The following is a 26,189-nucleotide window of genomic DNA, read 5'->3' on the forward strand; positions in this document are numbered from 1 at the left end:
CGGACAAAAACTTAACCGGTTCTTCCATAACAAATGTATTTATCCGGTTTTTGCATTCAAAGTTTTTACCGATTGTCGCTGTGGACGAAGCATCTTTTGCTTTTTTGTTAACTTGATCTATGCTGCGTTCCCACAGCGGCAGTTTGTAAAAACTTTGAATGTAATGAAAATTCGCTGTGTTTTTCATATATTTTTACAAGTGTAATAACATTTATGTCCGCCGTAAAGGTAGTTCTAAGCAAATACTTCCAAAATCTTCAGCTTTCGTTAAAGTGGAATCTGGCTACTATTGAAGAATCCAGTAACTCAAGGGATAAATTGGTGATATCCCATATATTTATATACAACAGTTTTCTTGTACTCAGTAGAAGAAATCTTCGGAAGTACTTTGGGGATATTTTAATTGTTGCAAAACGAATCGATTTGTGAAATTTATCCGATGTTCAAAGCTCAATTATTAACTTTTTATCTATCTACACCGAAACCTGAATTTTGGGGACACAAGAACTGAATTGAAGAACGGCCTGGGACTAGCTAATCTATTTGCAAAACTCAAGTTTGCCATTCGGATCAAGAATTCAGTTTATGAATTTAGATCTAGAACCTGAATTATGAAACTGAATTTAGGAATAAATTTCCAAAACTGAAAAAAATTTGAATTTTGTTCCAGAATTCAGATATAGAAGTCATATCTTGAATTTCGTTCAGCACTCTGAAGTTGTATTCAAAGTTTTGTATACTAAATCTAGTCCAAAATGTCTAGTCGTTGAAACTAGCTTCAAACAAATGATTTGACGGCAGTTAAGGTGGAAAGAGGGTTAGGTTGGGCATAATAGTGACGTGTTTGTATGGGACCTGGGGAAGCAATTGAATCCCCAATTTTTTTATCATAGCCATGGTAGCGATGCTCTTATGCATTGTCCTAGAAAAACAATTTTTCGCCTCACGCCAGGCCATTTCGCAGCGAATTGGATCGCTCCAATAATGCACTCAAATACTTGCTGACGATGGTTTTTTTCTGTTTTAGGGGTGGTCTACAAAAAGTATACCATGACAATCACAGAAATCCGACACGACGTTTCCGATCCATGAAGTCTTCCTAACACATGGATCAATAAGTCCCGAGACTAAAAATGGAAACAACATTTTGTTGCAAAAATTTTTTTTATTCATCAACATAATCACCTTTTAGGGTGATACAATGGTTCCAACGTTTTTCCAATTTTTCAATACCATGCTTATAAAAAAAAATTATCTTTCGCTTCAAAATAAGCTTCAGGTTCAGCGATGACCTCCTCATTTGAGCCTAATCTTTTTCCCTGGAGCATTTTTTTAAGATCAGCAAAGAGCCAGTAATCACTGGGGGCTAAATCTGGCGGGTATGGGGTGGGGATTCGTTCAATTTAAACTGCTTTCTGAATCATCGACTCGTTGCTGTTTTTGTTCCATCGAAAACAATCGCGGCACCCACTTGGAAAAAAACCTTTTTCATGCTCAATTTTTCATGAAGGATAGTAAATACACTTCCATATGATATCTGTGTCATCTCAGCAATCTCACGGAGCTTCACTTTACGATCTTTCATTATAATTTTTGTCACTTCACTTACATTTTCCGGTGTAACGGCTTCCACGGGTCTACCCGAGCGTTCCGCGTCATTTGTGTCGGTACGACCACGTTTAAACTCGGCGAACCACCGACAAATCGTTGCTTTTGATGGACAAGAGTCCGGATAACATTTTTCAATCCACTGTTTCGCTTGCACGGTGTTTTTACCCATTAAAAAACAATGTTTTATCGAAACACGAAACTCGGTTTTTTCCATTTTTTAAACAAACTACAAAACGACTTTACTCCAACCTCGATAACTCAGCTTTTTCTGGTCGGATCGACTTAAACTTTTGACCCGTTTCAAGCAAAGGTTAGTACTCTAGAAAGACGTGGTTACTGGCTTACTATGAGCGCTATCTCTGCTTTAGTCTCGGGACTTATTGATCCATGTGTTAGGTCGCTTCGGAGCACTCGTGACGATTTCAGTTCATTGCCAGTTGATCATTCTGTTCTTGGGCTTACAATCGTGGTTCTAGGTTTCATGAACAGTTACTAATCGACACCAAAAGTTCAACCAAATCCGCATCAGCATAGCCAAACGCGCTTCCGAAATGCGCTCGCGTTCGCCCGAAAAAGCATGTTTTACTACATCAATTTCCATGCACATATTTGAAGCAGACAATTGAATGGAAAGTTACTTTACAGTTCCTCATTTTTCAATTTATTTCAAAAGTAAAACAAAGCGTTTTTATTTTAAATATACAGGCTTGTTAATTGAAAAGTCAATGCATTCCAGTTTAACTTTTCATCGATTGAATTTGATTTTCGATTCAACTGATGTCTATTTCATAAAGTCTTGGTATTACATTCTAGTAGTGGAATTTGACCTTCTGTTTCAACAGACTTCACAGCCGATTCAGAGTGTACAGAACCAGTGCATGGCTGGTGCTACGATTCTACTGACACTACGAATCCTTCCAGGTCGGGGCTCGAACATACGACAACTGGTTTGTAAGACCAGCACCCTATGCATCGAACCGCCAACCCGGGACGATGTCTATTTCATGGTGCTGTTGATTTACATGTCATGTAAAATTTCATCATTTTTTCCTGTGTGTGAATGGTATCCAGCTTCACATTATGTAGTTTTTACAGGGAGCGGGTCATTCCTCCGAAAGCTATTTTGCCGAAAGTCGCTTCTCCGAATGTATCTTTTCGCCGAAAGGTTAATTTTGCCGAAAGGATAATTTCACATTTCGTCAAAATTAATGAAAAATATTGTTTTTACATAACCGAAGCCAAGATGGCTCGGTGGCACAAAATCGCTGAGGCTGCCGCTAGCTGAGTTGGCCGCCGATCCGTCGTCGGAAGTGGCGGCCTCTCGCATACAAACCTGAAACCGCCTCGTATGCCCGGTCTACTAAAAGTTAGGTTTCTTTGCTTTAGTTAAGTTCGAACGAGCGGCAGCGTCTAAGTATGAACTATGTATGAATAAATAGTATGTAAAAACAATCAATAAAAGTATCTGATTTGTTCCTCAGGTACTCTTTCTGGAACGATCCTAATTGGTCCTCATTTGCGTTTTCGTTCACTTTTAACGTTCTCACCGACTGCAGTCCACTCGACTGACGATCGATTTGACTCCGGAGCAAAACGAGGGATCCAGATTTCGTCCATTGTCTCGTATCGACGCAAACATTCGAACTGTTTCGATGAACCAGCGCTGGAAATCGTCGATTCGTTGTCGTTTTTGGTCATCGAAAGCAAACGCTGCACCCGCTTTGGCTACAGCTTCCTCAAGAAACAAATGATTATCGATAGTGTACACACTGTCGTTTGTTATCTTCAAGAAGTCAGCTATCTGAGCCTTGATCATGTCAACTGGCGACTCCATGCAATATTGTGAAACATCTTAAACTTTCTGATTTAAGTATTGTCGTATTACTCTGCGAATTAGTCAATTTTAAATTTAAACGATACCATAGACATGATTTTGTTTTCTGTTACCGAATAGTAATTCACTCTGTTTTATCATTATTCGTTTTACATTCCAGACCATCTGAAATTGTACGGCATTTCCACGGATTGGAGAAGGTTTGAGTCCTAGTGAAAAATTTTCGCTTTTTTCATATTCCTTGCTAAACTGATCTATCATATTCTCACATGGTCTTTCGTTAGGTGCTTAAAGTTATATGTTAATTTCACACAAAAATTGAAATTTACCCACATCGAAACTGAAAATCTTAAATAAAACATTACTGATAGTTTTAATAGCTAGGATTGATGGACACGTTGAAGTTGCATATTACCTAAGTTGATGAAGAACAAAGCAATGTGATTAGTGTTGAGACTACTCTCACGGTTGGAACATCTGCAGTAGCACAAAGCCAGAAACTTGAGAAAACCACCACCTGGACCATGCAAAGAAGTACCCCACGGCCATCACTTCTACCCCCCCTCGGGGGTATGGTTGATAGGCGCAACGGACAACGACTAGGCTAATCTACGATGCATCACGCCACTCCAAACCAGACACGACGAACCCACCTACTTCTCGCTACTTCTCCGCTCTGTACCGGCCGCGAGACTTTCCCAGACGATGGCGGAGACGACGACGACGACGTCAGAGACCGCACCGACTACTGTTGGGTGGGTAGAAAGAAAAACTACCTCGCCTCAGTCGATATCGAGCTTTTGTGTGGAAAGCATCGCGAACAGTACTTTGGCACTGTACGGAAGAAGAATAACACTCGGTTGAAGCGACATTCGGAAACGGTCATAGTCGCGAAACGCGCCGGAAACGGAGATTTATGGGAGAAGTCGGTAGTGCGGTCAGCACCGTAAGAGAGGTGTGTGTTGTGGTTTTTATTTACTTACACTTTCGAGAGTGTTTCATAGTGGCTTCATATTGATTGATTGATGAATTATAAAAGTGCTGCCTGAAATGGATGGGTGGGAAATTGAAAAGTTGACCGTCAGCTTGTTTGATAGTTAGTAAATTCTTGTCGGCTATTCGTGCAGTTCATAATTTATTTAATAAAACAAACATCGCTAGAAGAGCGGTAGCCTAAGGGAACAGAAATTGATTGCATCGATCGGAGGATGTTACCACGGTTGTCAGTGCATGGTTCGAAAATTGACTCATCTGAGCGGGTACGGTCGCTGGCGAAAAAAATATCGAAAACAAACTTTCACAAAACCAGTTCCTCGGCAAGGCGAGCAAACAAATGAGATGGCACGGAACCGACCATCGGTGTGACGCTCCGCACGTTTCGCATATGTAACAATACTAACAATTCAGCAACCGTCGATGGATGGTTGGCTGGTTGGCGGAGAAGCATAGTACGATGCCGGAAACGGCAGCCGACTAGACGCGGCAACGAGATGCAACCTTCTCCACCAATGAAAAAAAAAGATCATTCACTAATCGAATCGTTTCGAGAGAAAATCGCGCCCCTTTGCACGCTAACTGCCGGTTAGGAGATCAGCAACGCTGCAAGAAGAGAAAACAAGTCAGGAAACAAGTTTCTCGTGATTCCTTATAGTATTAATGTTGCAATGGATGACGTACCCGTCCAATCATCACTGTGATGCTGATGAGTGGGTGGAATCTCCTCCCGCGACAACAAAAATTTCCCATTGTGATAAGGAAAATGAAACTTTCCGCACGCTAGAACAATTAACTGTTCGCAAGATCGAACGCTGCCAGACGGAGACGATTCGTCACCGGTTCGCTCACAGACTGGAGATCTGGAAAATCAGGTTAATTACTGCGTTGTTTGTGCGTAAACAGCTGGTTGCTTAGTCACCGGTGCGTAAAAGCGTAAATATACACAGTGAAGGTCCGGCTTGAGACGGCCAACCGATGGCATGGTTTGCTGCGATCCGTGACGGAGTGATTACTGAAATTATCCGGTGATGTATGCAATTGTCAATAGCAAGTAGATGCTTATTATATGCAGATCAGGTCAATTGATTTTGCGTCGTAGGCCAATGGTCGGAAGGTTCATCAGACGAGTCTAGTATCGACTGCGGTAGCCGTAGTGTATCTGTTTTGATTTCGTATGAGAGGTCCAACCTTTGAGATTTGAGTGAACGGATGCTCGGTAAATTTTAAAAAACAAACGAAAATATCGGTTTTCTTGTATATGACAGATAATTTATGTCGTGCATTCGTCGTTTTTTTGTAAGAAGAAATAATCAGGTTCAAAGTATAAAGTAGCTATTTCAATTCTCAGCTTAGTTCGTTCGCTGTAATAAACGATCAAATCAAATTCCAACTAAAAGGTAAAGGTTAAGTGAAGCATTCAAAATTTAAGGGAACACATTTTACCGATATCCAGTCAATAACTTACTATATTAGTTTTACGGAGATCTTTGTCCCATGTGCGTTTTGATTCTACTGTGGGGTTCTTTTTGCGAACAGTCCCAAAATAATCGCTTAAAACATTACGATACATATCACCTTACTCGAATGCAGTTTTAGGTTACAAACGATCCCACTTTCAAATGTTAGACTAAAAAAATATTGACTGCTTTGATGATTTACCGAGTCTAGGTTGTCTGAAAAGTGCGCCGACATCACAGTGAATTGATAACCTCAAAATACTGATTTCGGTAATATGATCGATTACTATTACACTTTTAAATCCGATTCTTGTGCACGGCAGTCAACAAAATGCCAAATTAGATCTGCAGCATGATTTTTTACTGATTGTTCACTGATCTATGTGTAATTTTTCGTTAAAGTAATATTCTGATATCTCAGTAAAACGGATTTTCTACGAAAGGTTGGCAAAAATATCTCAACTTATCGGCAAATGAAAAAAACAAATTCGGCAAATTACTAGTACTCGGTAATCATCTCGGTAAAAGATAAAATTGCGGAATCCCAGGAATCTCAAATTTGACAGACTCCAGTTATTACCGAAATTGTCAGCTAAAAGTTGAGTGTCTGCTCGGCATAACCATCTATCAAATTGAAATGAAATTTATGAATTACTAAGCCTTCAGCAATTGAAAGTAAACAAAGAATTCGTTTTTTTTTTCAATTGTAAACATTCAACTGGGGTTCAAGATACAAGTTTATTTCCGCATAAACATACAAAAACATTTACATTGCATTGGTGCGAGTACGTACAATTGTGAAATTCGCAGTTCGGACTTAACGCTGAAGGGCGAATATGTTGTTGACTGACATGTCGTTGAAGTTCTTCGACATAACCTATAATGACTACCCGACAGAGAAAAAAGAATCTGGAATGAATTTAAGGAAGCTTCCTATGTATAATCAATAAAAATTTGTAGTTATTATACTCACTGGATAAATCGCAGATTCATACACCTTCCTTTTGGACTAATTCCAATTTTTTTATGACCATCGGAAAATTTCTACGAAATATTTCGTCAGAAAATATGTGCACGGTGCAAGCGTAAATGACTGTTGTATTCCCGAATTTCGGCAACAGCTAACGCATATTTCGAAATTTTGGGGAACGCATTTGCTTTAGTTTTGGGATAATGTTTAATATTAATATATTGTTTATATTATTATATTGTTTTTATTTTACCGAGCTCGAGAATTGGGTTTAAGTGTGTACACCTTTGAACATCTGCCCATTTTCTGATAGAAACATTGAAGAGCACTAGAAGGAAATGTGTTTGGCAGTGATGTTTTTTTTTGCTTTCGCTTTTTAAAATTTATTTTGAATTAAAATGAGTAATAATAACAATAATAGCACACGCTTTTCCTAACCTTAGCTTCTGAAATACATATATCATACAATAGTAAAGCAAAATTATTTCTACGCTGGAATACTGACGAATCGGCAATTCACGATTCAATCCTAGATGTTTTGTTGAGTTAACAGAAAAATTGTTGTTGACAAGTTCGGTACTAATTAACAGTTACCATATATTGCCGAGATTCACAGTAATTATACAATTTCCGAGACGACTACCCAGCACTCGGTTGATCAAATTGTAGCATAATTTCCTCTGAGATTTGTTTGAGGTTATAAAAAAGTTCGTGCTGTTTTATCGAAATTTAAAACTTCATTGACCAAAAATAATAGCAAATTCTATATTCCAAGTATTTTAAATACCCTTTTCAAAAGTTGTACCGGTTTGGCCGCATCATTTTTTGACTTCATCATAATTGGAGAAGTCCTCGTCAACCAGACCAGGCTGCATCGTACCGGAACAAATAGTGATCGGAGGTAGCAATGTCTGGGCTATGCGGTGTGTGTGGTGTTTTAATCTTAGGTTAACAAAAATAGTCCGTGTCTCTAAACTTGAATGAATGAACGTATAATTTATCCTCGATTTTAACCGTTTAGTCTTTCACCGAGGTATCGGACGTATCGAAACTTATGCAAATGCCATGTTGCCAAAACATCCGGAGGTGCAGCCGCAATCCATTAATTTCGGAAGCTGCACAAATCAAAACACAGATTGCACAACCGAGAGCCGGACCTTCGATCAGCAGTCATAGGCCCCGATGCATCGAAGCGTATTTCCATCATCATCATCCAGTGAAGTGTTTCGTAACTGTTTGTTAAACATGAATTTGATGAATGAAATTGTGCTTCGCGGGTCAAGCTCAACCGGCATTACAGGTACATTCGGCACTGGACATCGTCATCGTCGTTGCTGCTGCTGCTGCTGCTGCTCTTGTTATTACTCTCGGCACCAATTGTGTGTAGCACCGGCTCCGTTGAATGCTGACTGGCCGAATCGAATGTACACGCGCTGGCGTCCTTGAAGTTGATGCTAATTTTTGACCGACACTGACAACCAAAATTCATTTATTATAAATTTTACACCGCTTGCTTGGGTTTGCTGCTCGGGGATGACGAATTGTAATTTGCAAAATCAACAATAGCGCTGGGAACAACCTGTCAGCCTTGTCCAGTAGTCCGAATCAAAATATTTCTTTATTCCGATCTTATACTCATACACACAGGGTTCGTCCAGAGTTTGCAAAATATCTTGACGGCGGTTCAAGTCCAACAACTCGAAAAGTCCATTCGTCATCGTTGCCACAATGTCCCTGCTTCGGTGGCGGTCGTCCAAAATGCTGAAGAAGTTTCTGCTGATCCTGTTGAGTGGCGTGCTGACACTGCTGACGACGGCCAAAGCGAAACCGACGCTTAACTTTCAGCTGTCCCAGATTCCGGGATTTACCCAGATCGTTGAGAGGAGACTGCAGGAGGCGATGAAGAGCTATAGGTAAGTCTAGCATTTTTCAATATCATACAATATTATCCTTATATTTTCAGTTAAAAACAGTTTTTTCCTCATTTCGAAATGTGATCGATTTGTTGAGTTCAAAATGTTGCTCAGTATGCATGGCTGCAGTCGATTTAAAGAGTACCAAAGCTGTCATACCGGCTCATGTATTCAACTGGCCTCTATAGCTTGATCAAAGTGACCGTTGAAAACCTTCAAGCGGAAAATCGATTCATTTCATTTGGTACCACAATTTGCCGAGGTTTGCGCAGACTGCCATTTTGATCTTGGCCCAGTTAGCAGATCGAGCAAAGCGAAAGTGTCCGGCGAAGAGACGATGGTCGTTTCCATTAAAATAAAAAATAGCACTCGGAAGTAACGAAACAAAAAAAATATTTTTTTCTATGTGTAACAATCGATGGACAGTGTAAACAAAGGTGAACAAGTTGGTTTGTTAGTTTTTTTTCCGCTGCTTCTATGATCTAGTGTCTTACGTCTAAACTCAGCACGAAGTGTTTCGAATGAACCATGAAGAAAAAACCGAATGAAAGATAATTGAAAAACTGCAAAGGAAAATGGCAGAGAATATGTGGTTATTTTTAGTTTAAAATATATACGACCGCACAACTTGACCGGTAAACATAAAACCGGGTGAAAGCACGGAACGTGTTGAACATAAGCCATAACCCTTGAGCATGGGATACACGAAGTTCAATGATTAAGCATGATCAAACGTGTGATTTGTGCAAATTATAGCCGATCGGTAGGCAATATTATGCTCGCTACTGTTTTTTTTTTACTTCTTATGGTTTGAAGCCGCAAGACGAACTTGTTTTTTTTTACCAAACCACGGTTCATATCAGCCGCAAAGTGACTTGGAAGCTGGTTTAGGCGGCAAACCTTCGGAACCGCCATCTCCATTCGGTTTTGAACGGATCGTATAAACGATGTTTGGCGAGTTCATATGAGATCGTTTATGTCACTCACCTCAACACAACTTATAATACGGAATGCTCTGATGAATTTTCACTGACACGTTTTACGCTATGAGATACGCTGTCAGAGTGACAGTATACTTTTGATAATTTGCCATACAACTGGCAGCACTGAAGGTTCTAAATCCATTTACTGTGGATACTATTTATTACTGTGATAAATTCGGAGAAAGGTTGGAACGAATCTTTCCTTACTTGTATCCAGTATTTCTCTTATTTCTGGTTAAACACTTATAAAATTCAACAGAATTCGGTATTTTTCACCGACTTTTCAAAATGTTCGGTAATTGAATTGATTACTGACCGTTCGGGAATAAAATGTTTGCTGAATTGTCCAACAACAACCGTGAACTGTTAATCAAATGGATCTAACGAATGGCTCGGTATTTTTTGTGTCTGTTTTCTTTTGGTTGAAATTCGGGATTGAAATGGGTTTTCGGATTTCAAAAAACACCTCAAATGTTCAGCTTACGATTAGGTTTTCGGATTTGAAAACGAAACGAGTTAAGAATCTACGGTTTTATTGCACTATATATCCCAAAAATAATGAAAGAAATAGTTGGGAAAGTATTGAGTGGAACACATTTTTGTTTTCTATATAGTGGTGCAAACTAGAAACTCAAGAAATATACACGTAGAAATGTGGTCAGGTTTTGAACAATTACAGCTCAGTCAATTTTGTATCAATTATTAATATTATGTCACCATTTGATTGGAAATATTTCTACGTATTGATTTGAATGTTCATTGCCATGTATTTTTAATTGTATATCATTAAAATGTTGATTATTAGCTAGCAGTGTCCTATTTTGTCTGCAAAAAATCTCCGGCATACAGGATTTCCCTGCCATAGTCGACGGTTTTGAAGGAGTAAGCGATATATCAAAGGGAAAGCAGCGCTCTGATTAATCAATCGATGCAAATGCGAAGCTGTTGGAAGCATGCGAATCTATAAATATAAGCAAAATTATAGCTAACGTTTCAGTCCTACACGTAGCTTGCTAGAGGTAGGTTGTTGCTAAACAGCAAGACAAAAAGTGCCATAAAACGATTTGAAGCTTTAATTGCTATGCTCTGATCTTGTATCAGGAAAGATTGGATGAAATCCCATGTTATGTCGTTTCGCCTGAGAAATTGACAACTATCCCAGGGTAAATTTTGAGTGCATAAGATTAATTTCTTATTTATATAAGATGAACTAGATTGAAAATGAGAAAAAGTTTATCGTTTCAACCGAAATCACAGAATGGTAGTAATGGTAAAGAAACGCTATAAAAATAACTACTTGCATACAAATCTTGAACACAAGTTTGGCGAAATAAGCTTAAATATCGATATCTGTATCGCATGCTTGTATAAACATATAATTGCATACATTTGGGCTATTGATGTAATTTCGTTGGCTAAAAAACAAATACAAATCATGACAAATATAGTCTATATTCTGGGTTCGCGTGTTCTGTGTTGGTTCATAATAAAGACTAAGCAGAATTTCGGGCATTTGCGGATTAAAAAGTGTGACGATTGATTAAAAATATCGATCATTAAAAATTTTGGTTGCCTTGTTCCACATTAATGGCTCGAACAACCCTATGTGGCTGATCCTTGTACTTTTTTCATTCAACGAGTATTTTGGAAAAATGCTGCCGGAATTTCAGTAAAAAATCGCTTCGTCGTTCGTTTTCGGTATCTTTTTTCGCAGTGATCAAAACTAAGCTTAAGTTTTTTTTTTTCAAGAAAATCCTTGTCTATTATAAAATTTTCCTGTCGAAGTATTTATAACAGAATAATACATGCACACTTAAAACCATTTCTTGAGCTCGACATAATAAAATGCCGAAACTGATCAGCAACACCTAACCCAAGTAACATTTTTAATATTATTAAATACTTGTAGCTGTCTTCAATGCTACATAATAAATCTTGCAATAAAACTTTAAACTCCACGAAAACCTACTGAAAACCTCTATAAGAGCATGTTCCTGCAAAGTGGACCATTCTTCATAAGGTTTATAAATCAAAATGAAGAATCAGCATAAACCTGCTTTAAAACTCCAAATTCAAGAAAATTTTGAAACCAGCTTTACGATCAACATTAAATTTCTTTGGATGGAATGAATTCCGCTATGAATAAACTGTCGTTTTGATGATATTTTTCTTGACTATGTGTGTCATGTCTACTTTGAATGCAATCAGTAAGAATATATTATATTTTAATTACGAGTTTGAGACCTTTTCCGAACGTAAAAACTTTATGCGCTTTTATTTTTATCGTGAATGTAAGGATAAAAATAAGAATTATAACTAATCGCCTTGAAATAAATGCGGTTTTTGCAAAAGTTTCCATGATTTATGAAAATTATTTTTTGTTATTCATTGTCATTTTTGTATAAAACTATTCTGTGGCGATAAAACTTGTGCATACGATCTGAAAATGAATCATGAAAGTCCAACATATTTCCTCGTTTTTGCATTTCGAAGTTTATTTGATGTCAATAAATGCTACGGTATAGAACATCATAATGGCGGCCATGAAATTCCTTTTAATGCAAATTACACTTAACCTAAAAAGCAATAAATCAAATAGCCTACAACTAATGTGTCATAAATGTACTTTAGAACCTTCAAATTTACTCTGAGTGGAATTGTCATAGAATGAACACGCACACACACAAAACTAGATTTATGAAAGAATTTAACTGGCAATAATGTTTTAAAGAAAATCTTTGAAAGCAATATTAAGAGTGTTTGCATGGTTTTATTCTAGTGCAAATTGTTTTATTTTTATTTTATTTTTAGTGCAGGTAAAGGGTTTTATAGAAGCTTTGAAAACTATGATATTACTGGTTAAAAGAGATACTTATTATAGTTGGCATAAAACAGGTAGTGATTGAAAAATCAATTACAAAACTCCTATAAATTATAATCAAAACCATAAGGCATTCGAATTGTTACTTGGGAAATTTGCTGATTGCTCAGTAGTCAATACGCATGTTTCTGAACTTCGTTAAATGCATTCACTGATATTTCGGTAAAATGCATCACTTTGCCGAAATTTGGCACAATTGCTTGCTGAATTTATCAGTAAACAACAGATATGCCGATATCAGCAGAGACGTTTGCCGAGATTTCGGAATATGCGCTAGCTGTTGCCGAGATTCAGCACGACAGCTGTCATTTATTGCCGCGTTACATTTTCGCTTCGCATTGCGCGATTATTTTCTGATGAAATTCTCGAGTGAAAAAATGGATCATCTGGAACGTGGAACCACTTGCAAGTAAAAATATTGAATAAATATAGTGACATGTTTCGCTTTATAAAAAGCGATTTTATCACAGCACATTATAAGGGAAAAACACCCAACACGGGGCTCAAAGAGTCCTCGAGACAAAACTTTGTGGGGATATGCGAAAAAATAACCCAATGCATGGACAAATTCAATAGATCAAAGTAAGTTTATTTTTTGAACAATACCGTATTTCCAGCTCGACTCAAGGTGGCCGCATCCAGAAACGCCGCTTTTTATTATGCTACATGTTTTAAGGTAGAGGCTTTAAGCACTACCGGCGAAAAATTTGTAAGCCTCCTTTAAGTGTTAATAAAATGAATTGTTGATCCTGAATGGTGTGTTTATAATGTTGAGAAATTACAAACAAAAAAAATTGACTAGATTTTTAATTACTAATGATTCGGTAATTTGTTTTTTTTTTTCATTTTTTCGTTTTATTGGATTGCCGAATATTCAGCGAACGTTTCACTGAGCAAACAGTAAATCTTATGCTGACGATTTCGGCAATATTTGACGTTTGTTCAATTTGAGGGTGCCGAGACGCTCAGTTATTTTATTTTTGCCGAGATGATTGCTGATTACTCGGCTGTGCGAATCTCGGCATTTTTTTTGCCGAGACTCAGCTAAAATATTTAAGTGTGTGGTATACATGGTGAATCAATTGTCCGCATTGCAGCGTTGCCAGTTACATAGAACATTCAAAAAGGTAAACCGAAAGTGTGACAGAAAATTTGTCGGAGTATCTCGTATTATTAGTTGTAGGGTAACGGCTCCAGTAGTCATCTCATATACGGAAACCATTAGTTGGAGTGAGATCTGCTGTTTCTGTTCGATGGATTGAGCTTAAGGATAAGAGTTTTTGCGTCGCTATAAAATGCAGTATTGCATAATTTTCGAACTATGTTTTTCTGCGAGATTACTTCTTGAAGTCGAAGCAAAGATATTGTAGCCGATTTTATCACAATTCGTTGATTGAAAGTCAAGTAATCGGCAAATCAATATGGCGACTCTACTGATGAGATGACGAGTTTGTACGATAGCCCTATTTGGTTCTTGGCGTTTTCGTTTTCAACGGTGATTTTCACGTGGAAACCGTGGTAATGATGGTTACTATCTGCTACACACTGGGTTGCCACATATACTGATTAATTTGTATTTTACAGATTTTTCAGATAAATGTGTGACCAAGATTCTGTACATACATATTACAGATTTTTGGAAAGGAATACAGATTTTCGATGAATAATGATCGAGTTAAAATATATTCAATAATGGTACTGTTTTTTCTCGAAATAAAACTATCCTGATTTTGTGTTAAAGACTGTCCCAGAAAGTATGGACGCACTTTTATTTCGCTGTAAATAATTCACCAGTGTTAAATATTCAAATTTATTCGATACAACAACAGAATATTATTCTCAACATTTGCTACTTAGCCATTGTAGACTAGCTGGCGCACCTTCTTGCGAACGTTCCTCATTAAATTCAGTACAGACTTCTTGGCGCCAAGTTTTGACAGTTTTTTTCCATCTTTTTCGAACTGTTGAATGGTTTCGGCTACCGAGACATGTTTCCTACGATGTGCCTTCGTTAATGCCCAAAATTCCTCAATTGGTCCAAGTTGTGGGCAATTTGGTGGATTCATGTCTTTTGATGGGATTCATGGGACGAAAGTGACATTTTTGGCAGTATACCATTCTACCGTTGATTTCGAGTAGTGGCAAGAAGCAAGATCTGGCCAGAAGACAATAGGTTCCTTGTGGCTTCGAATCATGGGTAGAAGTCGTTTCTATAAACATTCCTTGATGTATATTTCGCTGTTCATTGAAGCAGTGGTGATAAAGGGTTTCGAAATCTTACCGCAGCTACAAATTGCTTGCCAGACCATAGCTTTCTTACCAAATTTTCCGACTTCAATCGATGTCTCGGACTGGTTCAACACTTACCCTTTTCGCACCGTATAATATTGTGGTCCCGGCAGAGATTTGTAATCGAGTTTCACGTAGGTTTCGTCGTCCATGATTATGCAGTTCAAATTTCCAGCAAGAATCGTATTGTAAAGCTTTCGAACCCTCGGCCTGATCAATGCTTCTTGTTTCGGACTACGTTTTGTTTGTTTCTGCTTCTTATAGGTTCGAAGATTCAAACGTTCTTTAGCACGAAGAACATTGTTCTGCTGAAAGTCCACGCATTTCGAAACAAACTAATGAAAACGAAAAAACAACTGCACAAGTGATTAGATAAAAGTGTAAACAACAGGACGTAGCCATAAAAATTGACAGATTCTGAACCATTGCGAAATGGCAGCGGTTTTTGGTTGCGTCCATACTTTCTGGGACAGTTCTTTAATTAACTTTAATAAATGAGAATATTGAAGACAGTTAGCATAGTCCTATCTGCTAGCAAAGATTTTTCTATGCTCATTTATTTTTGCAACTGGTGTAACTTAATTCCTTATGCTTTCAAAACTTGCTTTTGATAAGATGGAAACATGATGGCCTCGGTCATAACGTAAGGTAGTGAAAAAGAAAGATTGCCAATTGCATTAAACCTAATAAACGAAAGTTTCAGATTGGATTTTAAAATTTTCCATCAAAACATCATTTCGAGAGGTTCATACGCAAAAATAACTTGCAGTGTTTTTTTTTTCAATTACAACATACAATTCAGACCAAGAAAAGTTTTGGTTTCATACCGTTGTGCTTCGATTCAATACAGGTTTTTGATCCCCCGATACAGATTTTTCTGAAAAATGTAAATTCAAATGTGGAAACCCTGGCTACACAGTGTCCGGCAGTAGGCCGTGAAATTCAGTTGTCAAGTTCACAACACAATGCGATATCCCACGAAACGGCTTTCATTGGTTGCATTTCACGTTCCGTCCAAGACATATGACACATTGCAGAATATCATTGCAGGTGGTGGTTCACATGTTCAGTGGACGCTCTCTTTCAAAACCTGAATCTGGTTTACGGTGGTATCCACGGTATCACAAGCACTTTGTGGTGCTGAGTGCAATGTACAATTTCTCAACCCGGCCGTAATTAATCTTGTTGCTTGTTTTACGAGCTTGGCAAAGCTGAGCTATCGAAATCAGACTCGCGCCCGGCTCATGACCACCGGAGCGGTCTGTTTACAGTCGACTCGTACTGATGTACCTACCGATAAACGACAAGGTGCAACAACATTGTTTGTTTTTTCTCCTCCATTCGAACAGACGCAACACTTTCCGCTATCTTCTATTTTTCGTGTCAGTTGAAGCGTTTATTCATAACGTTCCAGAGAGTGGGAATTTGCCGCACGCAACAGACCACGGCAATTACCACATCTGCCCGAAATGGGGCAAACCATAACTGATCGTTGCGTTGACCTATTCCTGTTGGATGATTGCTCGTATCCAATTATCAATTTTTGTTTTGCTTCTCGTTTTTCTTACCTAGCTGACCTTGTGGCACATGGGATGGTGCGGAATTTCACACAAAAAGCAATGATTTTTATGCTCTTTTCAGCGATCGCCGCCTGGATGCTGGGTCACTACGGATGATCTATTTCCACGATCAAACAGTGGCCGTTGTCGAACTGGGACCTCAAAAGATGCTTATCGGATGCGAGCTGATTGAAATTTAGTGGGTATCTTTTGCGGAATAAAATGCTTTGGAAAATCGGTACTGATTTTGTGATTTCTTTCATCTTTCAACCAGCAACGAAATCGAAGGCCACGAACTACTCCGGAACCTTTCCTCAATCAATCGTCCACTGGAGATCTCCTTTCGGGATATGATGAAACTGATGGATCAGTGCGAACAGGTGGATCGACTGAATTCGAAAAACCATTTCCGAGCAACCCCGGCTCCCGACCATGAAAATGTTGCGTTTCGGATGGATACCGGCACCGACACCGAGGAGGACAGTCCCGGTGGTAACGATTCAACGACATCGGCGCCGATGGGCATTTTTCAACTCATCGCCAATGGTGGTAAGGATTCGAAGGGGGGCAGCAGTAAACGGGGACTCTTCTATACCAGTCCGTTTTCACTGCTCAGCGGGATCATCCCCGGTACCAAATGGTGCGGGACGGGAGACATCGCCGATACGTACTACGACCTGGGCGACGATGCCACTATGGATCGGTGCTGTCGAACGCATGACCTCTGCCCGCTGAAAGTTCGGGCCTATCAGAAACGGTACAATCTGAGCAATAACTCCATCTATACCAAGTAAGAACGGGAACGTGTGTTTTTGTTTTTGAGTGTGTTTTGTGGTAATTGCTTTTCCGCTTTTATTTTTTCGTGTTCCGTCTTCCAGATCCCACTGTAAGTGCGACGATATGTTGTACGATTGCCTCAAAAAGACCAACACCTCGGCGGCTCAAGTGATGGGTAAGTAGTAGTAGTTGATTTTTACTCCGTATCTCTGCTGTGCGCTGCGGTTGAATGTACTCGACACGTGATAGGGCACCACGTCCGACATAAGTGGTTGAGATAATAAGCGGTTGGTATAACGGTGTCATTGTCGCGGTAGCTGCAGACCCGCAGAACCGGCAATCTCATCGATCTCTCATTAGACACTATTACAAACCGCCTAAGAGCAAATTCAGCAGCTGCAAGATTCATATGGGTGGTTTATAATGTAAATGAAACTGAAACAAACGTATCCCCAGCAAGCCATTCTAGTTTTATTTATTCGACCAGTTCTTCTGTCAAATTCAAAACTGGTCTACGATGTCGTTCTATTTTTTGTATATTTGAAACACGAGTAAAACACTGCTGGGGCTGCCAGTTTTTCTTGTTATAAAATTCAGATTTAAATTTTGTAACTGACATAAATTATGCATCTAGAACTAGAACAATACTGAATATGCCCTAATGGTTTGAATATAAGAGGCGGACGGAGGTTCATAAAAGCATTGCTCACATATTCCACATTTCGCACAGATGTTAACTAAAACTGCATTCTTCATTCTGTTAGCGGTTTCATCTACGTCAATTGGTGAACGCTATTCTTCAAACACCGGGTTTGTCTCGGTTGTGGTTATACTATGTTCACACTGGCCGAAAATAACATGTTTTAACGAGAGTAATATAAAGTTAAAACCGCACTGTTCACACTAAGAAAAATGGTTGTACCTATCTGCGTTGCCAGGTCATTTTTCCTAAAATATGTAGTCGGCGCAAAAATCTGTCTGTATCAATATCTCTTCTACATATGTAGTCGAAAAGGTGAGCGAAAAAAAGGTCCCACGACAACCTTTTCTCATGTCTACTCAAGCTAAAAATCATAATCGGTACTTATCTGTGTGATCCGTGAATTATCGGTATTTTGGGAGAACATACCTGTATTGTGATATAGAGGTCAAAAATCTGTATAAATACCGAGAAATCTGTATACCTGGCAACGTTGGTACCAGTTTTCAGTTTTGTTTTATTATGATTACATGGCTACTTTGATGAAAAACTGCTGTTGTTGAACAGCTTGTCAATTGACATAGTCGAAAAGTGAAGAAAAATGCTAGCAGGGTTGTGCTTTACTGACAATTATATCATGTTATTTCGGGAAAACATGTTTTAATGTGACGTTTATGAATATGAAATAACGCAAAAGTAAAACATGTTATTTCGCTCAAAACATGAAATCGGAGTTATAACATGTTTTAACTCATAGTGTGAACATACACTCAGAAAAATATTATGGTAACAGTTACTATACAGAGGGCCAACCTGACCATGCGAGTATGGTGGTTTTCAGCCGACTATTAAATCAGATGATTTCAACAATAGTCAAGTTCATGTTTACTATAAATGGTATCGGCTCTAGAATAGTAATATTGAACAGTATATTGTATGAATAACTAATACGATTGAGATGGTTAGGCTAACCATGACCGAATCTTTATTTACATTGTAGTTTTCGCTATAACCAGAGCCATGGTATTTTTGACATTTCACTTCTAGTTATTTCGAAACTAAAGGCAGTGGTTGATTCAACAATGCTGAAAATCAGCAAACCATGAGCTAATGTTAAAAAGTTTTATGAATTTGAATTCTAGAACAAGAACAACAAAATAATTTCATTGAATTCTATTTTATTTTTGCATCAAATCAAATGATGATGTGCCTGGTGAAATATTGATTATCAACGTAGACACAGAGCAGCATTGCTTGGTTGCAATTGTTGATCCCAGGCTCTGTTCGGTGAAGTTTTTCCTGAAGCAGGAATGGGCAGCATGGAAGAAATTAATAGCCAAGTCCAGATGCAAACCTCAATGCCCACCTGCCATATATTGTTATTTTTTCCGTCGGATTCGAGCGATTTGAATCCGGGAATCGGATGATGTTCGTCGTTTTCATCAATCGCTTGATGTTGTTTCTACTGCGACCGATAACGAATAATAAAAATTATACAGGACGTCGATTTCTCTAGAAAACAGCCGTTACCGGCAAAATTGTTGAAAAATTTAATTTCAACGACGGAAACTAGTAAGGCTACAAAATTTACTCACCTGCAAGACCTTCCAAATTGCACAATATAAGTCACAATATACTTTTTTTTCAAATCTATCACTGAAGTGTTACGAAATTGTCTGCTGTATTGTAACTTTATGTGACAATAACAAAGTACACCCGTTTATTGACCATTTGTATAGTCAGCACAAATGAAAAACATAGTCGGTTAAAAAACACTATACGATAATGTGCTTACTACATAAATTCTGTTGATATGGACTACATGAATAGTGTTTTCAAACTTCATAATTTCTTTTATACCATGTATCTATTTATGGTAACATTATTATACTGTGGACATATTTACATGGTAGCAATAACTATTTAGCTCCTCATATATGAAGACAAATACGAGAAAAGGTCCTAAGTGCAAATGAGAGTTTCTCTTTGTTTACTTTCTCTTTCGAGTATTACGGCTCAATCAGCAATCCTTCCATCTAACACTTCACATAGGATAATAGCAAAAACCATCAACTTTCGATAGAAACTGTAGAATTGCTTGGAAATTACTAGAATTTACGGCAATAATTGAAAGAGAAAGTTAACCAAGAGAAACTGTCATTTGCACTTGGGACCTTTTCTAATGTTCATCGAGATATATCAAGGCTCGAAAGCAATTTCACCTTACTAGAAATTGTGATTTTAACTATTTGTTCTTATATTTGAGATGACTACCATTGTCAGGATGACCATGCCAGAAAAGTCATAAATACAAATAGTTTAGTCAAGTCGTAGTCTTTGTTGTCTAGTAATTTATACAATACAGATGGTGAATAGTCATATATCATGATTGTTGCTACTATTTAAGCGTATAGTTGAAATGACAATGGAAAACAGGATACGGTTACTATGGTATTTTGCTCAGTGTAGTATTAAGCCATTAAAATGTATTTGTTTATTTTTTTTCGAAAAAAAAAGCTTTTACCATGTATCAAGAAAGCCATTTTCTTCAACACTGTTTTTCATGAGGAACTAGATTGAAACAAACATACGCCTGTCAAAGGTAAAGCTTCAGTGGTTCAGTAATGTCATTTTTAATGAACGTGTAAGGGCAGTAATGATGTAAGGGCCACTTTCCATATAGTTCTACGCGACACTTTTTAGCATCTGAACTCCAAGACTTGCCTTGAAACATTTTGTAACACTTTTCCACATGTGGTTTTGTAGCTCTGCAGCAGTATGGCTCTGTTATTAATAAAAAAAAAACTAGAAGTGGGTAGAATGTCATCGGCTATCTAACACTGGTGGGCCCCTCGCACTTTGAGCCCTAAACACTGCGATGTTTTGAGTTTCTTTGTGACTCGAATTTAGAAAATTACTTCCACTTGATGTCGTAAAACACTATCTGCAGTATTTTAGGTAAACCGACAAGTTATTGCGCGGAAATCGACCCGAAAATCTCCAATTATCGTGCAATAAACAAGGTAAACCGTAAAACGAATACATTATCGATTGATTTAATCGTGACAGGCGGACGAATGTCACAGACATAACCATGAAATTGACGTAGTACTGTATTTGATTAGTGCATCTGTTGCGAGATTGGGTCTTTTCATTATTCGTGTAGAATTATGTTTCAAATTTATTCACTCGCTGTTTCACTTCACTCACTGTTTCAAATTTATCCACTCGCAGATCTGCAGTTTCAATTGAAAAAATCACCAAAAATTTTGTATAAAAAGTAATAATTACCCGGCCATTCTAGTTTTAATGGAAATGATTAGGCGAATGAGTTGACTTGGGCTAGTGCCACGAATGTATTTTTACCAGATTTGAATGCTATAATGACCACTATCATTGCAGTATTCTGGTCATGTAATTTACAGAATGTCAAGTTAATTCAAGTTGCCTCATCATCATTGTGCATGTAAAAATGAATACAATACTGCTTCTAAATTTGCCAGTTCGATAAATGAATAAAAGTAAAATATTAATAGCTATTTGTGATTTTTTGGGCCCTGGAAAGAGCCTTTCTAATAATAAATAAGACTGATATATTTTTTCGTGCTGGTGGTAAACTGGTTGAGACATTCTTCACTGCCCCAGTACCGTCGTCCATAACAGAGAATTATAAACACGCGTTATGAGTTTTGCTTTTTTATTGCTAAGTAATTTATCTCAGACGACTGAGAACTTCATCATTGATTGCTACTTATATTTCTGGTTGCATGAATCAAGAACGATGTTGTTACATTGGATATAAAAATCGTAGAAGACAAATTCACATCCAAATTGTATTCTGCAAACAAAGAAGACAAATTCACATCTAATTTGAATGATTTCGAAGCAATTGGTAGTTCGATGGTCAAAATCTATCTTGAAATGACTGAGTTATAAGCGTTTAGAATAATGGCATAAAAATCTGTCGTCGGCAGTTCGGGATTTCAGCATTCGCGATGCAAAGCAGCTAAATGCTGGTTTTATTTGCACTTGTTTGGTGAGAAACTCGTACTGCGAACGGTGCATTAAAGTGGTGATTTTATTACAGATTTGCACTAAATGGATTATTTTAACATCCCATTTGCATATTTCAACAGACAAGTATTTTTTTATAGATCTTTAGTAAACATGTATAGGTCGCAGAAGAGCCCAATTTTGTCGAATTAGTTCCATTGTTGTTCACTTTCCGGTGTATTTTTCTCGATTGCAAACGACCAGCAGCTGAATGATGTAATCGCTCTTGTTTGAAATTTGAAACGCGCGCTGCGAACGGAGCACGGAAAGGATAATTCAACGGTGCGAACGATGAACGAAGCAGATTCCAGATTCGTTCGCTTTTCACCAGAACAGTGTGCCAGGGAATGGTTGTTTGCTTGTAGCTCACTATCACTAGATATCCATCCCGCAGCAGAACTGCTCACAGTGCGGATTGACTCAATACTGAAGCCATTTTTGTGAAGAGTTTTTTACGTAGTTTCAAACTTTTTGTAAAATGGGCGTTCCTAACTGCCACAAAAATAGCAACATGCAGAAAGTTGCTGGATTCGTTTCGTTTTATCTAACGCAAAGCAGCTGAATGTTGGTTTTATTTACACTCGTCTTGTGCGCAGTTCGTATTGCACTACTATTTTAGTACGGATTTACTCTAAACCATGTGGAACACATCTTTATTTGCTATACAAAAGAAAGTAATCAGGTTTTGTACACTTGCAGCTCAGTCGATTTTTCATGTTATTTCACCCACTGATTGGAAATATTTCTATGCATCGATTTGAACGGATAAAGCCACATATTTTTATGTGCATATGATTAAAATATCGATCAATAGCGAGCAGTGTTCTATTTTGCCTGCTAAACATCCAAGACACTTTGTCAGCGTATGAGTAAGCGACAAATCAGTAGGGTAGCATTCCCTGATTGGTTATTCAGACCAAAGGTGAAGTTCATGCACACGAATCTATAAATATAAGCGAAATATGCCAGGATAATGTTGCTGTCAGGTAGTGAGCGTCACTAGAAGCCATACAAAACGGGTGCATGCTCTGACAGACTTGCTTGGATCAAATGTAAACCGTTTGTTGACTGGATAGCTTGGTAATTGTGATTTATATTATACTTACAGAAAATTAACGCATGTAACGCTTCATAACACATGTAACATACAAATGTATCGCATGTAATGCTACGTTACTCCTATAACTTAAACAATCCTAAAAAACAGCGCAACTCTATAATATACAAAAAAAGTAACTTATGTAACACTTCGTAACACTTACAACATAAAAAAAATAACGCATGTTACGATTAGTAACAGTTAACTGAGACTGCGAGCACAGACAATTTTCCAAGCAAGGCAAGTGGTCTGCTCAGTAACATATACTCTCAAGCGACCAGTTTCTCTTTAATATAGGTCTCTTATTCTGCAATGTCAAGCAAAGTTTTCACAGGGACGTTTTTGACAATGCAAGCTACAAGCCCTGCAAGCAAGCTGGAAGTGTCGTCTTATAATCGAACTTCGATCAAAAAATCCAATCGTCGATTTCAACAAAATAAGTGGTGATTTAAAATTGTGACAACGCAATTTCACAAAATTGTCTTAATATTTCGAGAATGGTTACTTCGTAGTAAAAAAAGGTCACCATGAACAAATGTATCGCTTCTGATCCGTATAAGAACTAGTTCCGCCCTACCTTTTTTACTGTTAAAGTTTTTGACAAATATAGCGAAAAGTTATTTCGATTATTTCGAAGCGATAAACAGAACATCACAGCACACGCAGAAAGTTTTTACCGGCTTTGGTTCACCGAGCAAAAATAGCGTTGCTATGGACGACGGAAAATAAAACTTCACCTCGCACAATACAAGCTGTACAAATTCGCCTTTGAATTCCTTGTCTCAAAGGAGTTCTGTTCTTCGAATTCTGGTTCCATAAATAGACCAATCTACAGGAGAGATTGCCGCCAAACGTGTCTTCCAAGTGATTCCCAAAAAGAAATGAATAGCAGCTCAACCAACGCCACTGTCCCGAACCTACAATCCGCAAAGCAGACCGTTTTCATATTCCCACGGTTTAACTAAACTTCGGCCTTTCCTTTCATTTCTTTGCAGGGTCGATCTACTTCAACCTGGTGCAGGTGCCGTGCGTCGAGGAAACTCCGACTGGCATGAAGTTCCGCAAGGCGCGCGAAGGTTTCTAATGTCGGCAGTCGTGGCCCCACAGGAAAGTTGTTTGTGTAGCAAAATAGGAAACAAGCGCAAATAATAATAACAGAAAAAAAATCTGCAACAACACGAACGAGAGATTATTAAAACAGCACCACGATAAGTGAGAAAAAATAATAGTGCTGGGTGAGGAGGCATCCGATGGGTCGTTGACTGAAGGCGACCGGGTGGCGAAGCACTTAGCACTCGAGATCAACACGCGGTTTCCCGAACAACCGCACCGTATGAATGGAATTCGGAACGGAAATGATGTTGTGATTTATGTGATTGTTATTTATTGTTGTTAAAAATTTGTATAGGTCTAAGATCTAACTAAAGTTTACTCTGAGATACGTAATTCGAGACACGGCTGAAGTAACCGTTTTTGCATAAGACAAGTGCCTCATTGAAATGTTCAAAACGCGAGAAAAAAAACGAATTGATTTTTAAATTCGTTTTCAAACAAGCCCAGCGAACGCAAACCCCCATAGCCTCTCCGACAATTATGTTTACTGCATTCGCCGGTTCTAGAGCCGGTTTCCCTTCACTTACCGCACCTCACACCAACCAATGAATGCGTTCTAGTTCTTGCGGTTTTCGTTTTCCCTTCTACTCGCCGTTTTTTACGGTTTCAGTTGTGGTGAGAGCTTAGCCGAAAAAGCGCCGCATTATAGCCTGGAGGTGGACGTTTCTTGTCTCATGAATGGGCCGGCATTGAAATCGTTTTGCAGAACCTTTCCTCCGGCGTGCACGAAGCTTTGCTACGTTAATGACGTCCGAAAACTTCTGCGAGAACGAACCTCGTTCAGCTGGTTAATCATATTCTCGATTGCGGAGGCTTTGAAAATGAACTCAAGTATGTTAATTGAAATTTTAGTCTGTTGTAATTTTCTTCTCAAAACATAGTTGTTAGCTGTCGACTTTGTAATAAACGGAACTACTACATAGTATTACGAATCATGTTGGAGATGATAGTTGTTTGCTTAGTTGTTTATATTAAAATAAGAAGTAATGGATGACGTAATAATCACCCTTATTCTTGATTACGACGTTTCGAATTGATTCGATCGAATCGATCAAATTCTATTATTGATTTCGATCGAAGAAATCCGTTATTCGAACATCGCTCGTTTAAAATGTCAACTCTAATCTCAGTAACGTTTGACTCCAAACAAATCGCTTTCTGTATCCTAGATACGAGATTTTCACGTGGCGGAATTAACATGTAAGTGATTTTTGTTTTGTTTCTATAATATAATTTTTTTCAACCCAAATTCTTGTCTTCCAGGGATTCAGTAAAGATAAAATCTACATCGAAACAACAATTCGCGCGAATGATAGCTTTATTGGAAACAAGACCGGATGTTGCAAAAGGATTTTCGAAGGTGAACGTTGCGCCTTTCTGGAATTCTTTGGCAACGGAATTAAACAGTTTGGGACCGCCTGTCAGAGACACAACAGGGTGGAAAAAGGCAAGTTTTTTTTAATTTTAATTAATTCATTTAATAATAATTCCTCACTATTTTATATTTTAGGTGTGGTGTGATTACAAGTCGAACCTGAAGAGAAAACTGGCCCACAATTCGAAGGAGCTGCGTGCCACGGGAGGCGGACCTAACAAAGTGATAGAGATTTCTGAATTGGAGGAGCAAACTATTGCTCTGACTGGTCTCAGAAACACAATACAAGGTGTGCAGAACACATTGTCATATGGTGCATTGTCATTAGATAGTCGTGATAAGCAAAACTTGGTTGTAGACGAATTTCAAAAACGAAGTTATTAAGAATAAGGGCGAATGTGCTATTTTGTCGAAAATTTTCCGTCCGTGCATTAAATGTTGGCGTATTTATTATAACAATACTAGGAAAACAAATGATATTTTTTTATTAAAGAAATCCATGATCCCTCGTTTCTATAGTTCTGCATTAAAAATTGATTCTATGATTCCCCATGTATAAAAGTGTGTGATTGACACAAT

General features: G+C 38.1%; 1 protein-coding gene and 1 long non-coding RNA gene across 3 annotated transcripts; one reads left to right on the plus strand and one right to left on the minus strand.

Annotated features, from left to right (window-relative positions):
• Positions 1-3,811: 3,811 nt before the first annotated feature.
• On the plus strand, positions 3,812-25,681 carry LOC131426315 (uncharacterized). Of its 2 annotated transcripts, XM_058588951.1 has the most exons (8): positions 3,812-4,400; positions 8,516-8,781; positions 16,576-16,692; positions 16,768-17,283; positions 17,372-17,445; positions 24,118-25,066; positions 25,124-25,435; positions 25,499-25,681. In XM_058588951.1, exons 2-6 carry the CDS (start codon positions 8,597-8,599, stop codon positions 24,204-24,206), a joined length of 981 nt encoding a protein of 326 aa, XP_058444934.1. In that variant the 5' UTR covers positions 3,812-4,400; positions 8,516-8,596; the 3' UTR covers positions 24,207-25,066; positions 25,124-25,435; positions 25,499-25,681. The 2 variants fall into 2 exon arrangements, with proteins under 2 accessions (XP_058444934.1, XP_058444933.1); XM_058588950.1 differs by having other exon boundaries at positions 24,118-25,435.
• LOC131426316 (uncharacterized) lies at positions 19,230-19,615 on the minus strand. The gene is made up of 3 exons (XR_009229070.1): positions 19,566-19,615; positions 19,337-19,432; positions 19,230-19,269 (listed from the first exon to the last, which is right to left on the minus strand). It is a non-coding gene; the product is annotated as an uncharacterized LOC131426316 (long non-coding RNA).
• Positions 25,682-26,189: the final 508 nt, after the last annotated feature.

The sequence above is a fragment of the Malaya genurostris genome, chromosome 1 (genome assembly GCF_030247185.1).
Source record: "Malaya genurostris strain Urasoe2022 chromosome 1, Malgen_1.1, whole genome shotgun sequence".
Lineage (NCBI taxonomy): Eukaryota > Metazoa > Arthropoda > Insecta > Diptera > Culicidae > Malaya > Malaya genurostris.

Bases quoted from the DNA above. Each gene is read 5' to 3' on its own strand.
- LOC131426315 (XM_058588950.1), top strand. From the start codon at position 8,597: ATGTCCCTGCTTCGGTGGCGGTCGTCCAAAATGCTGAAGAAGTTTCTG. The intron at 8,782-16,575 runs GTAAGTCTAGCA...TGCTCTTTTCAG, and splicing joins GAGGCGATGAAGAGCTATAG to CGATCGCCGCCTGGATGCTG. The intron at 17,446-24,117 runs GTAAGTAGTAGT...ATTTCTTTGCAG, and splicing joins CTCGGCGGCTCAAGTGATGG to GGTCGATCTACTTCAACCTG.